Raw genomic sequence first — 17,190 nt, 5'->3', positions numbered from 1 at the left:
TTAATACTCGAAATGATATATTCTTACTTTGCTCATCCTCTGATTTTATTATAGTGGAATCCAACTCCGTCTTGAGTTCTGAGTTCTCAAAAGGCAGTTCCTCAGATGTTTCCATTTCACAAGCAGCTTCTTTCTTTTCCTCTTCAATATTTTCACTAGATGCCAAATTATCTTGGGCAGGTTTGGAGGAGGGTGTAAATGCTTCGTTATCTGCTGTATCACTGATCAAGCCAGAGACCCTTTGGACCTCAGATGCATGGAGACTGGGTCGTTGACTCAGATCCAAAAGGGTGCATTTTAGGCCAAGTTTAGCATCTTGAGGAGGGTTGGGTTGTGGGGGGGCAAAAAAAAAGACCGTATATTAAAATACATTTGAAGCAAAATAAAACTGTTGTCAAATGAAATGACCATCAGTGATTATTTTTCCCTCTCCAAACCTTCAAGTTCCTTGCGGTAGTTGGCATTGGTGTTGCCAGGAAGTCTTGGGAGAAATCTCCGGACATAGGTCTTACTTATCCAACTCCAGCCACCATAGCCAGTAACACGATACTCCTCGCCTTTTTGTTTCCACACCTGCAAGGAGGACAAAGAGAGGCGGAATGAGGAGTAGCAGAAAGTGTAGAGGAAGAAGCAACAGTAAGGTTATTTACGAGAGAGAAAAACAAATGTGGAATGAATAGAAAAAGAGTGAGAGCGGGAAGAAGGATGCTTGTTTGCTAACCACCAACTGCTAAGCCACGAGCACGAGCTTAACTATCATTGATGGTCACCTCAACCACAAGAATGGACAGTACAGACATCACCACTTAAAAGAGGTTTCAGTTGAACAAAAGTGAGCGTGGGATGGGAGTCAAGTCCAACCAGTCTAACAAAATCTTCTGCCACAAATCAACAAATACAACAAAATGACAAAAAAAAAACAAAAACAAAAACAAACAAACAAACAAAAAAAAAGAATCCATTCATATTCAGGTCAGTAAGTGTGACCTACCTGGTGTTTAACTGGAAAAGTGTATTTGACCCAAGTCGCCTGTTGCATTGTCTCCTCTTCCTCCAGCTTCTTCTCCCTTTTCTTTATTTTCTCTTTCTCCTCACGCTCCATGGAAGTCATGCGGTTTAACCTGAAAAATGTTAAATTGTACATCTAATTAAATCGATTTAACGTGACATATACATGCTTCATTTGAAGAAAAGTATATCGGTTGACATGAACTCAAGTCGTAAATCCTGTGACTTGAATGTACTTGAAGCCTTCATAGTGAAGTTATTATTGGAAGCCTTCAAACTATTTACTGCGATTACAAATATACACACAGGACACTTCAGTAGGTACACCTCAAAAATGTAATCACAACAGTTGTGACCTCTGTTATTCCCTTAATGACTGTGAAAAATTGTCTATAAACTCAGATGATTACGGTAACTTTATTTCTGATGGGAAAGGGAGGCTCTTTGAGGGAAATGTTTCTTAAGTGGATGAAGGGCAACTATTTGAAGGGGCGGGTGGGGGGCTGGGGGGCATTTTTTTACTGATGAATAACAAACAGCATTCTTTGAGAAATGGGCAAACTATTAGAAATGCCTCTCAGTAGTTATGGTCTTAACTCTTTCTCTTTGATGCTTGATTGCTCACACTCATTTTCAGGTTCCAACTCCAAAATGTTAGCTCTTTTAAAAGGAGTGTTGTGTTGAGGCCGTGGTCACTGAGAGGCATAAGTGGGTGGTACTAGTAGCGGACCTGCAGTCTAAATATTATTACTTGCGGCTGGGGTGGGCCTTTTGATTTGATCTGGTCAGGATCACCACTGCCTCCTGAAACGGTCCGACTGACTACACACTTCCTTTGTTCATGCACAGAAGGCTGGTTTCAATATATCAATGTTTGTATCTGCAGGAAAGCTTTGGTATTTTTATTTATTTTACCTGAAACTGTCAAATTGCTGCAGTTTATATGAAAGTATAGCAGTGCACACATACACTTTAGGTCCATTCATTCCTTTCCCCCTTAAGGTCTTCACCAGACCAGCCAAGTGCGCTGATAACAGTCAATTTTTCTCGGAAAATACTTCAATCTATTCTGCGTAAGACATGCACATATATAACAAAATGGTGGTAGTCTGCGATGTGTACCTGGTGTGGCCAAGTGAGTCCTTCCAGACCGGCATGGTTGCCACAGGCTTGATCGCACATTCCATGATGGCCAGAGCCAGGGCAAACTCTCTGGCCTTACTGCACATTTGTACAGCTTTGATCCAGTTGGTCCTATAAAACAAACAATTTCCAAACACCTTTCTTTCGATGTTACGTTGTTTTTGTTTTCACCACAAACGTAAGTGATCAGATGGCACCCGCTCCAAGAGAACAAGCTCTAGTTGGGCAGTAAAAGTAAGTTGCTACATGATAGCTACATCATGTTGAGCTTGTATCCATACCTGTGTGAGGCCCAGTTGTGGTGCATGAATGGAGATGGAACATTGTTCTCCAGCTGGATGATGGTGAGCCTTATTGTAGAGATGGTGATAAGCTTGGAACCGTGGATGGACCCATTCCACTTGAATTCTCCCGCTGGGGTCATGCAGAACTTGTGGGAGAGATGCCGCCTTTTGTCGTGATCCTAGTGAATGATGTGCATTGAAATAATAAGAGAGGCTATGGCAATATCGAAGTTGTGTTCTGCGAGGGCAGAGCGCAACTTGCCTCTCTGTGCTGATGCTTGTTGAGGGCCAGTGTGTTTGTGCTGTACTGGTTATGATAGACGCGATATTTGCCCTCCTGACCGAGCTTGAAGAATTGGCAAAGTGTCCCCTTCATCACCACATCCTTGCTGCGTGTACTGACACGGGTGACATCACCTTGAGCGTTCACAACTAGAATCTAGAGAGGGAGCAAGACATATTTTGAGGTTGTTCAAAGTTTGATAATAAAGGAAACATCGACACAGCATGTTCAAAACTATGTACAGTTGCTTCAACTTGCTTTATATTAAAGTCTATATCCTACATTTCTCTGATTTAAGGGTTGTAAATATTTGGCACACGGCCAAATTGACACATACTTTATCTAAATACACAGATTGTGATTTGATTCAAAAATGATATCTTTAATGGGGAAGGCAAGTCAAAAATGTTCTTGACAATAACATGTTATATATGGCCCCACAAGTCAAAACATGGTACAGGTATTCTGATTAATTTCGTGTTGGTGGAACATGAATTAACGAGACAAATCCACCCGTTTTAGTTCAACTCAGGCGGCAGCCATTTTGCAACTTCCTGTCAATTAAAAATAACATCGCAATGCCAAAGGGCTCAGTTTACTATTGTTAAATGACCAAACACAGAAAACAATTGAGCCGCGATTGGTCATTTTCAATTCTAAGAATATTTGATTTAAATGTCATTGGTGTGTCACCTCTTTTCCCTCCTTGAAGCCTCTGTTGGCTTCATGAAGGGCAGCAGCCACCTGCTGGCTCTTCAGCTGGCTCAACTTGCTCTCTGGGTTCCTCAGCCGGGTCACCATACGAGTTGCAGATGACTTCTTCCCACCAAGACACTCACCGTTGGTGGAATCTTTACCATCTCCTGCAAACACAACATCAGTTTTAGTCAATGGGTGAGCAATTCACATCGAGATGCCCAAGAATTTTTTGTAACTCTCATACACAAGAACATTCTCTTGCGAGCATGCTGGAAGAGCAATTTGCATTGAAATGTCATTGTGTCTGACCTGTGTCGTCGAAGCTTGCCAGGGATGACTGGGAGGACTTGTCTGCCAGATCCGGAGGTTCAGGGGCCCTGGGTGGGACCGTGATGCCCACGCTGCTATTACTGTTGTCCTCAATCATTTGGTTTGGATGGCTCAGATTTGGGACGCCGTCACCACTTGCAGGAGCACAGTCTGATGATGGCTGTTCTGCTGTCGGAAGAAAACACACCAGGAGTGAAGTAGTTGCTCTAACAAAGCTAGTTTTGATTGAAACAAGATAAACATGGCATCCCTGATAGCCATAACTGCACTTTAAAAAGACAAATGAAGTCAAAGCTGTGGCCAATTTGTCGAACCGCTTTGCTTGAACAGCAAGACACTGAGATAAGGTTGTGGCTCCCTCTGCTGAACAACCAGAGCACATGCAAGCACTGAAAATGACCAACCCAGTCCATATTTACAGATCAAAACAGAAATGTAATTGATCACACAATCTTAAAATGAATCAATAGCTATCCATAAAATACGATACAGATAGCACATAGGGGACAGAACTAAGTCGAAACTGTCATGCATGCAAATAGATCCTCCGCTCAGCTTCAAGGACAAGTGCAAGCACAAAATTCCAAGTCGATGCATTAGCTGTCCATTAAATGTGTTCCTGAACAGCAAATGTATTTTTTATTGTTGTTAATGGAGCACTAGGCAACACACAGTGCCAAACAAGTAGCATTACACAATTTAAAAGTCCAAACCAGCAGACATAGCAGTTATGTATTAAGATTCCATCAGCCAAATAAATGCAGTAAGGAATATAATATTAAAAGGGATGAGACTTTAACATGCAGATTTTGAGAACTTAAATACAGAAAATATGTTAAATAACATATTTATAACACTTTTCTGTTCCTGCACTCCAGGGTGCGCAGAACTTTTTTCAGTGTCCTCATTTCAGTGCTGTACAATGTGAAGTCCCTTTAAGGGGCATTTGTGAATGCTGCAGGTAAACAACAAAATATTGGATCCACAGAGAAAAGCACAACAACAGTCTGTGTCTACTTATGTCCTGGAGGGCAAACAGGGAATTAACCATTGGAATAGCAGGCAGAGACCCCCTGGGCTCGGCCTACGCTCTGTAAGATAGAGTAGGACCAGCGAACAAAGGCTGCAATTAACAATTATTTTAATGATCGATTGAATGGAATTACTATCATTTTTTTTCTTCCAAAAACAGGACATTATTTCAAATTGACAGTGCAGAAAATCCCCAAACAATTTATTATGATTCAGCTCTTGGTTTTGGTTCAACAAAGAGACAATCAGTGTGCTTTGATGTAGGATGACAGAAATCAGAGAATATATACTGTTGACAGGCTAAAAATCCAGGGATTTTAATTTACGGTAAATAGGCTCTCTGAATGATTAATCGATGATTGAAATATTTATCAATCATTTGATAATCGATAAGTCATTGATTAATCGTTGGACCTCTACATCTAATCACTGGGTAACCTGCTTGAGTTTGCCGGACGGGCTTTCAAAATTTGAATATAAATTTAAAATTAGCGACCGAAATTGAAAGACATTATTTATTGTGTCAACACTAGGTATTTGAATGAAAGTAATTCATCAATCCTTCCATTTTCTGAACCGGTTATCCATTACACCTTTAAATAGCGGTTGACAAGCTCAAAGCCAAGTTCAGTGTTTTTAATGTTACCTTTACTGAACATTCGTTTTTCCACAGAACCTTGAGAAACAATCCATTGGGAAAACTTACCTCCAGTTTTGACAGCATCATTTTTTTCTTTCTCCACCTCTTCATTTGTCTCCTTGTCCTCCTCCTTGGTAATCTCATCACTGACAGTGACAACCTGTTGTCCTTCACTGTCAATCAGCTTGCCGTCTTCATTACCATCTTTCTCCACATCCACGTCATCCTTCTCCTGCTCCAGACGAGCTTTAAGGGCCTCCTCGGCCGCCTGCCTTTTCACCTCTTCTAGCTCTTCCTCCTTTTTGGCTCGCAAACGCTCCAAGATCTCCTCTGCGTGAAAGAGTGGGAAAATGAACACTCACTGCATGATATTGGCTGATCAGCAAAGCATTATTTCAGCCAATTAAGATTTTTTTTTTTAAATCATAATCCTCCTTGGGAATGTGTTCAATGACACATGCAGGGAATTTGTTTTCCCTTGTCCAATAATATCTACAGTATATCTAACTTAACAAGAATAATAATACAAATAATAGTCCTTATCACACCAAATGACTGCGTAAAAATTTCATGTCATCAAGAGAACCAAACAGTTGTGTTCATAATCACCTTTTATTATTGCTTGATGCAACATCAATCAAATGCAGAGATATGATTGAAAGGAGGAATAGTGTGGAACATTTTAATTGCTTGTGTGCAAATCGTTGGGTCTCTGGAGTGTCTGGTCACCCATCAAGAGTGAAATGAAATAACCAATGAAAGAAGTTGCAGTGTTGGCACAGATTAGCGTGATCTTAGTGCGTTAGCTTTTGATAACCGGTTGTTCGGTGAACTTGGCGATGTGGGTGTTTGTCTTCAAATTCTGGGCTGTTTGACAAAAATGGGCAGGTTAACAGCGGCTTATTTTTCGAGACAGAATCGCTCTCAATGTTAACTGTATTGTAATTCTTCATCTTTCGTAGAGATACGTTTAATCTATTATACCATTAACTCAATATAATTTTGAGACCTTGTTGAAGTCAAAATTGTCCCAATCCTCTGAATTTCAGCCTCCCAGTTGTAAATATTTTCAGATTTTTGTAGTCTTCTATGAAAGCACTCATGTTTCCCTTGAATCAAAATAAAACATCTGCAAACATCTGCTTTTACATTGGAAAACAATGCTCATCATTTTTTGCCTATTTTCTGACATAGTACAGACCAAACTGGTGACTGAATCTTAATTCATTTATGTGTGTGCATTTCCAGTTCTGTCAATCGAACGTAATACCCGTTTTTTATAGGGATGCAAATATATTTTTTAATCTCATTAATGATTTAACCAACAAAATACTCATCAGATAAATCAATGAGTAAAATTATCATTAGCTGCAGCCCTAACGTTTTGTGTATGACCATTGAATGTCAGAGACCCATTACTAATACACCCGGCAACTGTTTCACTCTCTGAAAAGAAAATGCTTACTATGTCTCTGAATGAAAAGGAAAAAGATAAGAGCTCATTACCGTTGGCAAAATTGAGGAAACACCTGTTGTTGCCCCGAGCCTTGTTGGTTAAGTCCTCTGTGATGTCCATGTGTGTGTGAACCTCATCCCGAATTTCTTCGAGGGCAGCATAGAGGTCGGCTTCCCAGTAATCCTTATCCAAGCACTCGATGAGCTCACCTAGCTGGACCTGCAACAGAGAGGGAAAACCTCCATGTAAAAGCCAAGACACATCACTAAAGATTTGTCTCGCATGTAAGACAGTAAATGTACCGTCAAATGATCAAATACTTGATCATTTGCAGTGAGAAATGGATGACTTACCTTGGTGCTGTAGTACCAGATTGTTTTATGCTCCTGCTCACCATCTTCTTCTCTGTTTGGGATGAAAGGGGGGCACATGGGGGGATTATTTTTGTAATGACATGGGGAGACATGACACACGAGAAGGGGCGAGGTTCAATTGGGAGAAACATGCAGAAAATAAGCTCTGGGTGTGTGATCTGTATGTCATAATTGAAAATGATTCATTTGCCTGAGGGGAATGGGTGCGAACAGCAGTCAACATCAATTTTCTTTTTTTAAGTGTTCAAAATTCAAATTACACTTGTGGTGCAGTACACATTTTGATTTTGGCGAATAGTGAATCGGTACCCAATACTGTAATAACTATCAAACTGTCTAAAGCTGTGTTTTTAAAACATCAAACCATCACATGTATCAAATCCCCCAAACATGCTTGATGTTTGTTTTTGCAATTCTTTTCACAAGCAATACAGACAACCATGCAATGAAGAGAGTCTTGATCCTACTTGATGTAACTCCTCATGACATTGACCTGACTGATTTTGAAATGCAGCATCGTGACGCTCCCGAAAATACATCTGCCAGGACATTAGTGTACTTGTGGGTCTGTACCTTTACTAAACAAAGCTGAGATAAAGATTCGACAAGACCCATTTAATAAACAAATGCTGTCGATACCAGCAACTTTTTTCTTAGCGCAGTCCATTCTCTTTGATTGGGGCCCGATGTCACACCAGTAATCTCTATTTACACACTTGGTGCCTGCACTCAAATTAAGCAAACTTTCTTCTGTTCAAGTTATTTGCATTCACACGCAGCCCCTGGGGATGAAGAATAGTAACGCAGCACCTGCTGGAAGCCACTTTGCTGTGCAACTCCAAGCAAAGGACAAGCATGATAGAAGAGAAAGAAGCGGTGCTAAAACGTTGAGCCGCCGGGCTGCTTAAATCTTGATTTGCTCAGGTGATCCATATCCAATGATTTATGAAGCAGGCCCTTGGCTGCTGCAGCGCCAGCACACACTCACCATCTGTGTCTGTTTAATGTCAAGATGCTATCCTGCTGCCTAAGTGGACGGATGAGCTCGGGATCGACTTTGTACCTTTAAATCAGAACCAGTGAACTGCATCAACAACAGGAGGCTTTATACCATTTATACAGTACGTAGTACGCAGTCACGTTGTATTCTACATCCAACAACCAACTAGGCTAGCCTCCTCGACAAAATCATACAATAAGGAAATTAGAAATGCATGCCTGTAGATGACCACAATGTAGTGATGTCCCGATTTGATTGCCCGATTGAAAATCGGGGTTGATGACGTGATTTTCAGCTGATCCGGTATCAGGTGAAAAAGATCGGTTTCATTATTTTCTGATCATTTGAAGGCCCCACAGCTACAAAATAATCCAAATCTGCAAATACCATGCCACATTTAACAGTAGTAGTTTAATTATATTTCACGATGATATGTTTTTTTTTTTGGGTGATGCACTTCATGTGACACCCACAGAAACATGTCCTCAGCTGCACAAGGAGAGCCAGAGTGGTAGGTTTGTTTTCATAGCATGTTTGGAGGAAGAAGCAAGCCCAAAGATGCTCCTAAACCAGTCTGCATTGCCTGATAGAAAGAAGCCACCCCGCCAGATGTCATCACCAAAGAGTTGAGAGAGCTGAGAGTGACAGACAGGTTCGCGATTGTTACACGTCAAAAGGATCAATTCAAATGGAAGTTCAACAAGTCTAAATTATTTGGTGACAAGCTTTTGCATTTAACGAGGTCATAAATCAATAGTGTCGTTTCTAGAAGAGAGCACCCAACAACTATGTAGCTGGGCGGATTTCTCATTTCAGCCCGTGCAAGCCTATAGCTAATGATGTAAATGTATTGTTTGCTATTAGACAAATCAAATATATCAAACAGGGTAAACTCTCATTCTATGGTAATGCTTATATGGTCCACTCTACCAAATTGGTGCCATGTGCATCTCCGTGTAATTACGTGAAAATACATTTTTATAAAGCGTTCTGCACATTGATATGTATTTTGTTTCAAGTTAACATTCAATTTGTGCAAATGGCCAAAATGCCTCTATCTGCTAATTTCATGCTCAAAACCCTCTGAGTTCCAATACGAACGAAATAACATGAATTGTCATTTGAAAACTCCCTTTAGATTTTTTTTGTGTTGTCTCTGAGTAATACAAGGGTAAACAATACAAGGGTTAAAATTGGTTTGCTGATTTGAAACCTTTGTGTGTGATCGATATGCAGAAAATAAATAAATAAATCGAGAGTGGGGCAAATACTTTGTCACGCCACTGCATGCATTTTTGTCGTTGATGTAGTGACAGTACTGTATTTTTCGGACTATACATCGCTCTGGAGTATAAATCATATCAGTCAAAAGTCGCACCAGTCAATCCTATTATGCTATTGGACTGACATAAAAAGTCTACATACCTCTTTTTAAATGCCAGTTTTGTGATAAAACATGAAGATGGTGCGCTTAAACTCCTACTCTGGCATCCCTTCACTGGCTCCCCATACATTTTCGAGTTATTTTCAAGATCCTCTTATTTGTTTTCAAATCTCTGAATAATCTCGCGCCACCTTACCTCTCTAAGCTCATCCGCCCCTACACACCTGCCCGGCGCCTCAGGTCTGTGGACCAGATATTATTAGAAGTACCAAGAACTAAACTGAGGCTCAGAGGGGATCGAGCCTTTTCTGTTGCTGGTCCCTCTCTCTGGAATGACCTCCCACTGAACATTCGGCAAGCCTCCTCGCTGCCCATCTTCAAAACCCTCCTCAAAACTCACTTGTATTCTTTGGCATTCGACTCAGCATGACTTAGATTTGTTCTTGGTTTTATTGTTTGGTGCTTTCTACCGCCTTTATTACCGATTTGTCTTACGTTTATTGTGCATGTTAAATTGCTCCATGTACAGCACTTTGTATGCAGCGATGGCTGTTTGAAAGTGCTCTATAAATACAGTTGACTTGACTTGACTTAAATTTTCGTCCACCATTAATGTAACCTACTGTACAATTCAGTTGAAAAACAAATGTTTTCGATAGGTGAGGTAAAAATAAACCACTGCGATAATCTGAATTCTTAAATACGCACGCCCTCTTGTCACTGCGGATGTGGCTGTGTTCGGATTGAATCAATCACATTCAATCTCATGTTAAATGAGGTTAAGAACACACCTGCCACCATTTACAATGCCTCCAAATAACCCCAATTAAAGTTCAGCTGTTCAACTAGGCTTTTCCTGTTATTTTCGTGGTCACATTTTACTGCACAGGTTCCACAGCATCACAGGAATCTCATTGTTGAAAGGTAACATTCATCTTCACGTGAAGTGAACATGGCACGACAGTGACATTATCACAAACCAGACGTCTTTTCAAAATTTAATGTAAAGACGAGAAAAATACTGGTGAGGGAGCCTGCTGAGCCATTTTGTCACAAACATTTTAAATAATGCAGTGGCTTTTTTTCAACATTGTTTTCTGATAAGAACAGCAGCGGTCGCAGTTTTATGTTGCAGAGAGAAGGTAGGGAGTATACAAGGCCAAGTGACAATTACCATTTGTTTGTGCTTGTACAGTATATCGAATTCAGCCTCACCGCTTGGTGTCCTTGCAAGAGGCGAACTCTGAACCCCAAACTTTACAACTGTGAAGAAGACGTTCTAAGCACCTATCCACTGTTCTGCCTGTTAGGTATGGGCAAGAACCAATATAAGGTATTGCGCCGATCCCGGCCTTATTTTAATTTATCGGATGCTCGTGGAGGCTCCCAAAACCAGCCTCCCAAAAATCTGACATCAAGTAAGTCCTCCTCAGCCGTAGATGGCGCTATACTGAGGCCGTTTGACATATGAGCGAATTATCTGCGTCAGGAAGAAAGAAAGTCTTTGTCCTTGTCTGAAATGAAATTTTATACATCAAAAGTACGAGCGGTATCGGTGAGTGTGAGTACTTAAAAAGTAAATACGAGACTAAAAACTAAAGTGGTACTAAACATCCATACTGCCTGTTATTGTCATACATTCAGAAAATACAGTAACAAATCCAAAATTCAAAAATACACTCTCTGTGGGTAAATGTGAAGAGTGGAAAAGGAATTCTGGAAATGTTACTTCTTCCAACAGACTGAAATTGAAATTGATTTGTTGTGTGCAATGCTGCGATGAAAGACATTTTGACTTACACGACAATGCGGCGGTTCAGGAACCAGTATTTGCGACTGTGCCGGTCATAGCCAACCGGCAGCTGGCGAAGGAAGGGGCTGGTTTTCTGTATTTCAGGGATGCAGTCGACCACACCAGGCACCTTGTGCGCTACACACACCTCACACTGCCACTCGTCCTCTGGCACTTCCTGCAATGGTGGCTTCACACATTCCAGATGGTAAACGGCTGCGCAGGTCTCGCAGCACAGCAAGTCACCCAGGCGGTGGCACACCCGGCAGTGGTCGTCATAAGCTACCACGCCCTCTGACATGAGCTCTTCCCTGGCGATGTTGGTCGCCAGGAACTGGTCCACTAGAAACTGAAGAACTTTGATTTTGTTCTCAAAGGGTTCAAATGGATAATCCTCTCCTTCCTGGAAAGGGAGAATGTGTCGATATTCCGGGTCACTCTCACAGTATGCCCGTAATACCTCCGGCCAGGTCATGCCATCCACAAAATAAAGCGTGGAATTGACAGAATCCTTCACGTCAGCAGGCCCGAAGGTGGTGTTGGAAGTGTCCTCCTCTCTGAGTATAGCCTTGAGTAGGGAAATGTGGGTCTCTGCCAGGAGCATGCACTGCTCCTGGCTGGCAACCGCTGCACAGAAATCCTCAAAACGGAAAGGGGAGAGCCGCAACACTGTGCCAAAGTTGCGGAGAACCTCGTACACAGCAGACACGTTGAGGAGCTGTGAAGTAGGAACCAAGAGGTCCTCGGAGGACTTCGGAAGCTCCAAGGGGGGAATGTCTTGTGCCTCCAAGACGGGAGACTGCGGTTGTACCACTCGACTCCTTCTTCGACCTGTCGGAGAGAACGGAACAAAGCCAGGAATGAGAGGAATGACCGCAATGTAACCCACAGCAAACCTTTCTTGTTGAAACGTTCGAAAATCAACATTCAAATGAGAGCACATTTACTTTCAGAACTCCTTACCAGAGGAACTAAGGTTAGGAAACACTGTACATTCTGTCATTTGTAAGTAATTTACTCTCAACATCTGTTGTTGCACACAGCATTTTTTTCAAGGGCACCATTGTTTTGTTCTTACAGGATTTATCTGTCATTTGATGGACATCACACTCGATCAGGCTTTCCATTCATTTTTATTTTGCTTTTCTTTGTTACTACCTCTATATTTTTGATCATAAAAAGCAAAGGTGGCACAATGACATAATGTTTAATATGCCTCACAGTTCAAAACTCGATGCCGGCATTTTTGTGTAGTGTGTACATGTTCTTCCGCTTGCTTTTGTGAGTTTTCTGCTGATAATTGGTTAATGTGAGTGTGAATAGTTGTTTGTCTCTAGGTGCCCTATAATTGATTGGCTGGTGACCAGTACAGTGATGTACTGCCCCACTCACCACAAAGTCGGCTGGGATAGCCCTCAGCACACACGCAACCCTAATGAGGATAAGCATGATAGAAATTTGTAAACTATTCCAGCGGGATGACAGGAAGCTGGAGTCAATCACAACTGGAATAGGATGCGAGGCGGGGATACACCATGGATGACTCACCTGTCAATCAGAAGTCTGACATAGACAGACAAGTTATGACAACCATTCAAAACTCGCTCACACCGATGAGAGAATTTGAATCTTTAATGAAGTCACCATACATTTTGGGGGATTGCAGAAGAAGATGGATTACTCATCCATCCACCCATTTTCTGTACCACTTATCCCCCACTAGAGTCGTGGGTGAGCTGCAGCATATTCCAACTGACTTTGTGCAAGAGACGTGGTACACCCTAAATCGGTCACCAGAACCAACAACAAAGACTCATCCATACACACTTTGACACCAAAGGACAATTTAAAGTCTTCATCTGACTGAAGAAGCACTTTTTTTTTAAAGGTGGGATAAAACTGGAGTATGGGAGAAGAAGGTTCAAAATACCGGTAAGCAGATCCGCATCGTTATTTGCAAGTCAGAAATGGCAATTTGCACCTCATAGAAACACATTAAAAAGCAAAGCAGTAAATGGGCATTTATGTGACACAACATGCTTATGCCACCTACATGTGGGAAGTAAGAGACAGAAGCGAAGCTATTTGACTGAGGATGCGGGAAGACGGCGACAACAAATGAAGAAAATGCGTGAGGAGAAAAAAAACAGAAATGGTCAAGAAAAGTGTGGGAACATTTCAGACTGAAATGCAAGTTTAGCACTGTGCCATATTATTATTAAGACAGACCAATACGAAATTGCATAGGACCCAGGACAAGGTAAGAAAGATAAAAATACCAGCTCAAAACCATGGGAGTTATATTAATGTAGCTTTCTAACATAACGTGAATGGTGCGGAGCGCAAGGTTTATGACTTTGGTTGAATATGTGGCTTGTTTATTATCATGGTGACAAGTACAGTATAGCATGCCCGTGACCATGATGACATTGTACAGGGTCGTGTAAGTTTTGCTTAGTGCATGAACTAGACGCTGTGTGACATATAACCTTTGTCGTACTTGAAGTGGCTACATTTTGAGCCATGTGGGTGATAAATATGAGCAAATGTGGTCAGTACAAAATGGGTCATGGACCCAAACAGAAGAGGGTTTTGGTTAAGTCAAATTAAAGATATACTGTACTGTGTTGGTTTCCTGTCAAGATGTCTCAACAACATAAATCTGCTTCATAAAACAAACACGGTCAAGTTTCCAAACAGTAGCACCATTGGGGAATTGAAATTTGGAGGTTCCATTCTAAGGCGTTAAATCAATTCCTCCATTTTACATCTCTCTTATCCTCACTCGCCTATCCCAACAGACTGACACCAAAGCTCAGAAAGGCCTAACAAGATCAATGAAGCACAATTTTGTTATGTTGTCTTGAATTGTCCCTAAACATTTCATCCACCGTCTAACAATGTGCTGCGCTACAAATGATTACATGAAAAAAAAACGTCCATAGGTATACAGTACAGTATAAGTTTCTCTACCCGATTCCTACTAAGTGGTTGCGGGCGGGAACGACACTGTAATAATGAATGAGATGACGTCTGCAACAAGTGGGGGAAAAAGGGCGCCTCTCTTCAAAACAAAGAACTGTCAAACTAATTCGGGAGCCTGTTGCTGAACTGTGTGCCTGAATAAGACTTTATCATTTTGAAATCGTATGTATTATTACCACAAACAATTCTTAATCGATGAGTGACTGGGGAATTTACTACAGCTTAATACATCAAAGTCGTTGTTTTATAATGAATAATAATTCGGAGTGCAAATGCATTTTAAAGGTTGTATTGGAACTATGACTACGTGAGGATTTGAACGACTAAGAAGCACAATGAATTGAAAGTAAAATACCAAACATCGATACAGTAATTTGCATATACTGCAATGGGCATTATGAAAATACGGTGGAAATAATGTTTTACAGGGGGGAAAAAAACGTCCTTTCTCTACACTGACAGGACCAATGCGCTGATCGGGCAAAAGTGCCTAAACCACGCGAGTCGGCTGAAGCGTGAGGCATTTCTTTGCAAAGCGGCGGTCGCAGAGCACACGGAAAACAAAGGCCCGTTTCTCCGTGCAAGCTCCATTTTGGACAATGCGCCTTGCTTTGTATTTGGAGGTAAAAATAAAATGCACTCTGCAAGACATGCAATTCCAACGTCGTGCATTTGCAAAAGAACGCGTACCTGGTGTGCTCCCGAGCGTGCTTTGGCTCCTCGTACTACTGTCGGTGCAGTAGCTGGCATCATCATCTTCATCTGCTAGTTCCCCCAGATAGTCCGAGTCGTTTGCCAAGGCCTCTTCTTCTTCCAGATCCGACGAAGGGTTGTCGTTCAAGAGTTCGTCCTCCTCCGATCGGTAGCTTAAATTGTCGTCCTCCTCGTCGCTGTTGTCGTCGTACACCACCTTGGTCGGAGGCCGTTTCACTCCGCCTCTACTGCCGCCACGGCCGCCACGAGAGCCCCTGCCTCTCCCTCTGCCTCCTCTGCCTCGCGATGTCACGCTCAGCTCAGAGGTGGCGGCTACAACTTTCTTGCGGCCCCGGGACAAATTAAAGTTCTCTCGGCCTGATATTTCCGTGTCCACCTCGGTGGAACCGGTGACACAGGCGCCGTCAGTTAAGCCGCGTCCACGACCCCGTCCTCTGGCCCGTCCCCGTCCTCGCATCCCTCTGCCCCTTCCACTCCGGGAGCCCCGGGCTGGCGCGGGTGAGCCTTCCCGCATCCCGGCTGCCAGTTTGGGCGGCCTTCCTCTTCTCCCCCTCATTGTAGGAGAGCGCCTCTTCTGTTCCACTTCAATCCCGGAGCCGCGAGACGCCACGCGCAACGAAGAAAATTTGAGAAAGGAGCAAACGGCTCATGCGAAAGTTGCCGCGAAGTTCCCACCTGCCCACGGTCTCAATTTTAGGGCGCAAAGCTTAAAGTGAATGGCCGGTGTCCCGCTCTGGGTCGCCAGCCGACGCCATTTTTCTTCTAGGCTCTCTCTCTCTGTTGAAAACACAGAAGGCCTCAAACCTGCATCAAGCCAACTGGAGTTCCCAGGGAGGCTACCGGAAGCAGATGTTCCAGACCATCGAAATAAACAAAAAGCAATATCGTGAAACGAATTACACACACACACAGTACGTTGTCAAGGCCATAAAATTAACAGACCTGATATCTTATTTATATTCCACATAAACTCTACTCTAAGCTTCATTACGCAGTCATAAAATGTAACATTGACGCGTGCGTTTGGGAAGTACTGTCTTTTTAAACCCTCCTGTAACTTGACACCTACCACGGACTAGCGCCAATGACGGGAATCACGTGACTCACTATTCTACAACAACGCAATTTGCATGCTAGTTCATGAAACGAGTCACACATGCGAATACTGTACTCTGCTCACGGTGCCTTTTTAAGAGCTGTTTCGTGATGTGTGACCTGATCAGCTCAGACAACGAATGCAGTCGCTGCTTTTATAACTGACATGGCGCCACTGGGGTGACGGCGTACGAGGCAAGAGGATAGTCGTGAATCCGTTTAGCACAGCCACCCGAGCAAGTCGTCATAAAGTTAACCACACTTGGGAACAAGGAAACTGCATACATTTATTCACCGTACAGACAAACTGGATATTACATTTTATTGTAAAAATGGGCGCACATTTTTACGATTAACCTTTTACTCCAATACGAATAAATCCGTAAGTTGTCGTGGCCGAGTGGTTAAGGCGATGGACTAGAAATCCATTGGGGTCTCCCCGCGCAGGTTCGAATCCTGCCGACAACGGTATTGGTTTTGACTCGAAGGAACCAAATTAGATGTTTGTGTGTACTGTACTGTGATTTTTATCCCACTCCCAATAAGAAAAAATGGATCCATTGGAAGTGTAATAGATTAGTTTTTACAACATGTAAACACTAAATAGAAAGTTTCTGAGGTTCAAACCCCATTCGCACCGGGATTCAAACCCATGACCCGTTCCTCTTTCTCATGCCCTCCATTTTTCAGCTTTTTCCTTTGTATTCCTCCTCCAAGCAGTCCTTTATGCCCCATTTTAGCTCGCGAGGTCTAAGTGTAAAACAGGTCCCAAACTCATTTCTGTCACAGGCCACATCGTAGTTATGGTTTCCGTTGGACTGGGAACCAAATAAATGTACAATCGCCTCATATTACATAGATACAAAAATCTGAGGCCTGCAAAAACTAATCAAATGCAACATTTACTTGAACAGGGGAGTTTGTCACAAAAATGCTTGCAATATCCCAACATTTTAAAAAATGAAGACAAT

At 42.3% G+C, this 17,190-nt stretch overlaps 1 protein-coding gene and 1 non-coding gene across 5 annotated transcripts in view; one reads left to right on the top strand and one right to left on the bottom strand.

The window, feature by feature from the left end:
• Positions 1-15,886, bottom strand: part of LOC147200354 (nucleosome-remodeling factor subunit BPTF-like) — a 40,851-nt gene extending 24,965 nt beyond the window's left edge. For 3 of the 4 annotated variants that reach the window (XM_086119636.1, XM_086119640.1, XM_086119639.1), the window contains exons 1-13: positions 15,101-15,886; positions 11,434-12,256; positions 7,229-7,280; positions 6,926-7,094; positions 5,486-5,749; positions 3,727-3,915; positions 3,412-3,581; positions 2,698-2,874; positions 2,433-2,614; positions 2,131-2,262; positions 992-1,121; positions 438-573; positions 28-315 (exon numbers count right to left, since the gene is read on the bottom strand). In XM_086119636.1, coding sequence (XP_085975762.1) covers positions 28-315; positions 438-573; positions 992-1,121; positions 2,131-2,262; positions 2,433-2,614; positions 2,698-2,874; positions 3,412-3,581; positions 3,727-3,915; positions 5,486-5,749; positions 6,926-7,094; positions 7,229-7,280; positions 11,434-12,256; positions 15,101-15,680 — 3,292 coding nt within the window. In that variant the 5' untranslated portion in view covers positions 15,681-15,886. The remainder of the gene's footprint in view (positions 1-27; positions 316-437; positions 574-991; positions 1,122-2,130; positions 2,263-2,432; positions 2,615-2,697; positions 2,875-3,411; positions 3,582-3,726; positions 3,916-5,485; positions 5,750-6,925; positions 7,095-7,228; positions 7,281-11,433; positions 12,257-15,100) is intronic. The other variant, XM_086119637.1, reaches the window with a different exon arrangement.
• Positions 15,887-16,605: 719 nt separating this feature from the next.
• Positions 16,606-16,687, top strand: trnas-aga (transfer RNA serine (anticodon AGA)). The gene has a single exon. It is a non-coding gene; the product is annotated as a tRNA-Ser (tRNA).
• Positions 16,688-17,190: the final 503 nt, after the last annotated feature.

The sequence above is a fragment of the Hippocampus guttulatus genome, chromosome 9 (genome assembly GCF_054856545.1).
Source record: "Hippocampus guttulatus isolate MCC_2025c chromosome 9, RoL_Hgut_1.0, whole genome shotgun sequence".
Taxonomy (NCBI): domain Eukaryota; kingdom Metazoa; phylum Chordata; class Actinopteri; order Syngnathiformes; family Syngnathidae; genus Hippocampus; species Hippocampus guttulatus.
Note: the sequence above shows the minus strand (reverse complement) of the source record. Positions and strands in the feature narration are given on the sequence as shown.